The following is a 6,456-nucleotide window of genomic DNA, read 5'->3' as shown; positions in this document are numbered from 1 at the left end:
TATTTAAAATATTAATTAAAATAAATTAAAATAATTGTCATAATTGTTTTATTTGTAAATAATTAATTTATAAGACTTATTTTTAATATTTTGTAAATCTTTTCGTGGTCTTTGCATAATCAGATTGCAAATCATAAACACTTATTATAAATATTATGAAATATTTATTGTAAACGTTGTAGCAAATTCTATAAAAATACTTAATAAGACATTATCATCCAAGTAAAAAATATTTATTAGAAATATTTATTCATATTTATCATAAACATTCTGTGCTATCTGAGAATCTAAGCAAATATGTTAAAGAAAAATAAAATGTTTGCATAAGATCAACTTAGCAAAATTACCTTATTTACATATCTATGATATACGTATATAATTTTAATTGTATGAAATATTCAAGAATACAGAAGTCATATACAAAAGGACTGTTAAACATAGGGTAGTAATGTTAAATGAATGGGAACTCCAAACAAACATCAATGTTATCGATGCAAATAAAGAAATGAATAGTGCAAAGCAACTACGATATTACATTGATACGATAATTAAGCAAACGATTGATGAATTAAATAACCAGAAGAATGTCACAAATGAAGCTTTCAGACAACGTTGTGAACAGACTCGAGAAGCCAAAACGAAGCTAGAATTTCAGCACTCGGAGGTGCGTAAAAAAAAATGAACGTAATAATTTACTTTTGGCACAAAATCTTGATATTAATTAATTATTAATTTAAGATTTCACCAGATGACAAGTTTATGTATTATATATTTCTATTTTCGAAATCTATAATAAAATGTTGAAAGAAAAATATTTCCGGTCAATTTTTGATATATAGAAAAAATTGAACAGTCAAGGAAAATGTTGGAGTGATTTTATATCTTAACTCAAAAGTTTTGCTAGTACTTATTTTATAATTTTATTTAGAATTTATTTGTAGATAATAAAACAAGTTGCAGCGATATCAAGTAATATCACACATATAAAGAAGTCGATAGCTGAGAAAGAAGGGTATATAGCTCTGGCTCATACAAGACTAGGACATCGACGTCAACGTCCAGGGATTGAACATACTCAGGATTTAGTCCAAGTTAATCTCGTGAAGGAGATAAACGAGTTACGAAATGTCGTGGCAAATTTACAGCGAATGCTTTACGAGGTTTGTAACACCCGTTTTATACAGAATTCTAATTAGAATTCCATTCGCAAAACCGATGTAATAAATTTTGCGCAAATAGTAATCTTTTATTACTAAACGTATATTACAGGCAGAGGCATTACTACGTTACTTGCTTAAAACACAAATTCAACTCGAAGAGGATATTAATGTGAAGACAAATACTTTGAAAATTGATGAGGTTGAATGCGTGACTTTGCGTCAAAGTATAGATTATCGCGCGTATTGAAATGCTAATATTATAAAACATTTATATCTTATATTTACAACATTTATGATTTCTTCAACCTTTTCATTCTTAAATATAATATATATATATTACAATAATGTTCTTGAATCTATCAAAATTTTAGTTATTTATACATTTTATACACATGAATAATACATCAAATTAAAAGTATGACAAATAAAGTCATCCAGGCTCTTAATCTTTCATTGAAATCATAATAAATTATTAAAATAATATGTGCAAAATTATTTTAGTCTGAAAAGAAAAAATCATACATCTATAAATATTTATTAATTTATTATAATAAAACTTATAGTCTGCTGCAAATCAGTTTTAACAACAAGTTTTTTTCTTATATATTTTCTTATATATTTCTTATATATTTTTTATGTATAAGAAATTATGAATATAAGATTGTCTAATTACAGAAATTAATTTATGAACATCTCACGAAAAGCGAAACAATTAAAGTTGTTATAAAATGAGGTCATGTATCATTGTCGCTTCTTCCTGCACTTTTTGTTAGCGCAATCGCAGTCTGCGTAGTTATTCTCTCTCTCCTATCTCTCCCTCTCCTCATCGAAATAAAGCGAAAACCATAATGAATAGACGAATGGATAGTTTCAAGAACCGGTACATGTGAAAGGAAGGAGAGAAGACGCTTTCATGAACGGCCAACTGATTCACCGTTGCAATTTCATTTTAGTCCGCACGCTAACAGCAATCGAATCGGTCAGTAGATGTGTCTAAGTTTCTTGTTTCGTTGGCTATATTACAGAAGTTTATCTTCTCTGTGGAATTTTTTCACTTATTATCAAATCATCAGAGACGTCATAAAACGGTACAATCATTCGCAAGAATTATTCAGTATGTATGTGCGATGAGCGCATTATAAAACGTGACTTTTGCGATTGTGAATTGTTTAGAATAATAATATATAAATATCAAGAAACGTTTTTACTAAGAAAATTTTAATTTCTTAATTTTATATATTAATCTTTGTATAACATTAATTAAAAATTACATTAATCAAACGAATCGTAATTGGATAATTTAATATATTTCTTTTGTAAAAATAATTTTTATGAAATTATTCTGTATTTTTCAACTTTATTATACACAGATTTATTTTACTTTATTATGACGGATACTATATCGAAGATGTCAATTAATCACAACAATGTAATAAACGTTACATACATGGACAAAGATTGTGTAAGTATTTTCATAACAGTGTACACTTATTTTCGAACGCATTTTTATTTACTTATTTTGAATTGTATGTACAAATATATAGATAAAATAGCGAGACAATTTTTAAGCAATTTGAACATTGCTTAATGTATTCATATTTTAAATATTCCTCCCCCTTTTTGCATTTTCATTAAAATATAATCACATAATTATTAATTGTAATAAATATTCAAACAATAATTGTGTAATCAGATATATTTACAGATAAATATCTATTTAAAATAAATTACATACGAAATTATATACGAAAATAATATTTATAGAATTTGATTATATCTTCGAAATATTAAAAATTTTTAATATCCGGGAAAAAATGTTTTACATATAATTATATAAAAAATTGACACATTTTATACAATATTATTATACAATTATATAATTAATTATATATAAAATATTGGATCGAAAAAGTTCTGCGGAATTTTGTTGGCTTAAAATTATATACAAAATATATTCGTTGCAAAATTTTTGACTATCTGACATAAAAGCTTAAAATTTTTCCTAAAAATTCGTTTTTAAAAAATGTTTTACGACTTTTTGTTACAAAATTATACGCGGATTAAAAGAGCATTCTGATTTTGATTGCTCATAACTCTATTAAAAATCATCGCACCGTAATTAATAAAATAAATTTTTAAAGCTGAAATGTTGCTCTATCAAATAGTACTGCCAACTTTTTTTTTAAATAGAATATATGTAGATTTGAGCTAAAAATGTAATGCTGTTCTTTTTTCCATTACGCAATGTATATTATGTAAATAGATATATTGGATCGGAGGAAAAGTTTTAGTCGGAGAAAGTATTTTGTTAGTTCAAAATTATATATATAATATCTTTGATAAAAATGATCAAAATTTAAATTTAAAAAAAGGTTTTAAAGGCTTGAAATCTTTACTTCTAATGATTACTATATAATATTACTATATAATATATATAAGGATAGTAATATCATATTTTTATTCAAATTTTTATATATTTTACATTAAAAAAATTAGCATATTCAATAGAGTAACGTATTAACTTAAAAAAAATTTTTTTATTTACAGTACGATAATTTTTAATTATGAATTATGAGCAATCAAAGTCAGAATGCTTCTTTTTACTTGATTCGCGAATAATTCAATAATAAAAAATCGTAGAAACATTAAAAAAAAAATGATTTTACAAGGAAACTTCAAACTTTCACGATGTAGATCATCGAAAATTTTTGCAATTTTTTTGGCACGTGACACCCACAAAGAAAGAAAAAATTTTTCTTTTTTTAGCTTGTAGTTTTCTATATATAAAAATTACAAAATTCATACAAATTCAAAAAATATAGTAATCATTAGAAAGTAAAGATTTCAAGCTTTAAAACCTTTTTTTAAATTTAAATTTTGATCATTTTTATCAAAGATATTATATATATAATTTTGAACTAACAAAATACTTCCTCCGACTAAAACTTTTCCTCCGATCCAATATATCTATTTACATAATATTTTTTTCCGGGTACACGACAAATTTTAGTTGTCTAAATTTGTTGTCTAAGTTAAATCTTATAAAAGTAGTAACCAGTATTGATTTATCACAAATTTCAATTAATTTCTTTCATTTTTTTTCATTTTATATTAAATAATAACTTTTGAACGATTTCTATTATAATTGTATTAATCTCTGTCTAAATAAGCAAACTATTTTAATATTTGATTTGATATTCAATTATTTAAGTAAGTATTTAATTAAACAAATACAACTAACAAACTGATGACGTGATTTCATTCTAGGAAACAAATTATTCTTCATATTTTTGGAGACTAATTTTAAAAATATGCATATATTTGTATGTAAAATAAGTTAGATGATGTACATAAAGCAAACAACATATTTTTTTGTTTATTAAAAATTGAGAAATATTTATTTTCTTGATTTTTTCTTCTTTTGATGACTCACATATTATCTTACATAGGTAATAAAATTGCTGCCATGACAAATTTATTAGCTTATGTACTGTTAGTATAAAATATTAATAGAAGTTAACATATGTATATCATACTGTAAGAAATCACTATAAATTTGTATTACCCGCATAGACTCTTGTAGCAACATTGCTGCAACATTTCAATGTTGCATATTGCAATATAATGTTGCAGAAACATTGCGAAGATTTCTTTTTATTACTTCAGTAATGTGGCAGCAGTATTTAAAATATTTTCAGCAAGAGACACAAATTGAGACAAGAATCATTCTGTTCTTGCTTAAAAATCAGTAAAAAACAAAGACAAGAGTGATTCTTGTCGATTTATTTATCTGTGCCTCTGCTAGAAAATTCACTTTGAGTGTTCCCATATAACACAGAATTCGCTGCAATAACGCTGCAATATTGCTGCAACATGCAATATTGCTGCAATGTTGAAGTATTGTTGCTACAACTTTTGTGTTGTAGGGGTTAAGACTTGTATATTGATTTGTGTATAACTCAACAAAGTAAGGACCTGGACATAATGGAAGAATAGAAATTAATGATCACGTTTACACGGCATACTTAATCGGGTTTCATAACATCTGTAGTTATGAAACTGACTCAAACTGAATCTCATAATTATATTCTTTTGAAAAATGGAATGAATGGTTAGTTTCTAACTACGAATATTATTAAACCCGATTGATGTTCATTTTTACCAATATAGATTAATTTTAATCTAAGTTCAACTTACCTTCGTCTTTTTCTAAAAATTAGAAGAGTAAGTTGAACCGAAATTGAAGTTAATCTATATTAATAAAAACGGGTATAAGGTGTAAATATAGTCTATAATTTATAAGAATTATATAATAATTTATAGATATAAAATAATTAGAAATAAGGATTAAATATAATGCACAATGGACACAATAATAAAATATAAGACGTATAATATAAAAAATTGGAAATAGGAGTTAAATGTAATATACAATGGGTACAAATAAAATATAACTTCATAATTAATTATGTCTTTTTATATTTTATAGGCGTGTTCCAATAGGCGCAACCAATACTGAAAATTTATAGTTCACGTTACGTATACTGTAAATAAAATATAAAGACATAATTAATTATGAAGTCATATTTTATTTCATTGTATGTTACATTTAATCCCTACTTCTAATTCTTTATATTTAAATTTATATAGTACAAAATCTTATAATAAATATTGCAGTAATATTACAGCAATATTGCTGCATTATTATAATATTGCTGCAATAATACTGCAAGTATTTCTCCACTGTACGCAAAACCTAATATTGCATATATATCATGTTGTGATATTGCTGCAACATTGCGTATCAATATTTTTAAAATGGATTTTTTTACTTTGCTGCAATGTTGCTGAAATATTGCAACAATATTTCGCAATATTTTTGCAATCTTGTAATGAAATATTTTTGCAATGTTTCTATACTGTATGGGCATGCAAGTATATAAATTAATATTAGACATAATTAAAAGGCATATTGTGCAAAGGAAATTTTGAAACAAAATTTATTAGAAAATTGTGCATTTTTAAGTGTTTCTCTTGCAATCATTGTGACGTATTTTTTATTATTATAGCGTTTAAGAGGTATAAATCTGATATTTCTATTGAGTTTAGACATCAGTTTTCCGCTGCATCATGATTAAAACTGTAGTGGTATGAAGTGATTTTTATGTAATCAGATCATGACCTTACATTTATTAACTCTAACTTCCATAGGACAATTTGAAAGTATACTGAAATAGAAGCAATATTATCAGCATTTATAACTTATAATTTTACCGTTTCAATATATATATATATA

General features: G+C 24.8%; 1 protein-coding gene across 3 annotated transcripts in view; it reads left to right on the top strand.

Moving 5' to 3' along the window:
- The window catches only part of LOC108693635 (long-chain fatty acid transport protein 4), a 20,956-nt gene that overhangs the window by 3,018 nt on the left and 11,482 nt on the right, over positions 1–6,456 (top strand). Inside the window, exons 3-4 of one of the 3 annotated variants that reach the window (XM_018202670.1) lie at positions 442–664; positions 942–1,160. In XM_018202670.1, the coding sequence (XP_018058159.1) occupies positions 442–664; positions 942–1,160 (442 nt within the window). Of the gene's footprint in view, positions 1–441; positions 665–941; positions 1,161–2,052; positions 2,275–2,530; positions 2,623–6,456 lie in introns of those variants that run through there. The other 2 variants (XM_018202671.1, XM_018202673.1) reach the window with 2 other exon arrangements.

Source organism: Atta colombica, unplaced genomic scaffold (assembly GCF_001594045.1).
Source record: "Atta colombica isolate Treedump-2 unplaced genomic scaffold, Acol1.0 scaffold96, whole genome shotgun sequence".
Classification (NCBI taxonomy): Eukaryota; Metazoa; Arthropoda; class Insecta; order Hymenoptera; family Formicidae; genus Atta; species Atta colombica.
The sequence above is the reverse complement of the archived record's forward strand: the minus strand, read 5'-3'. Positions and strand labels throughout refer to the sequence as shown.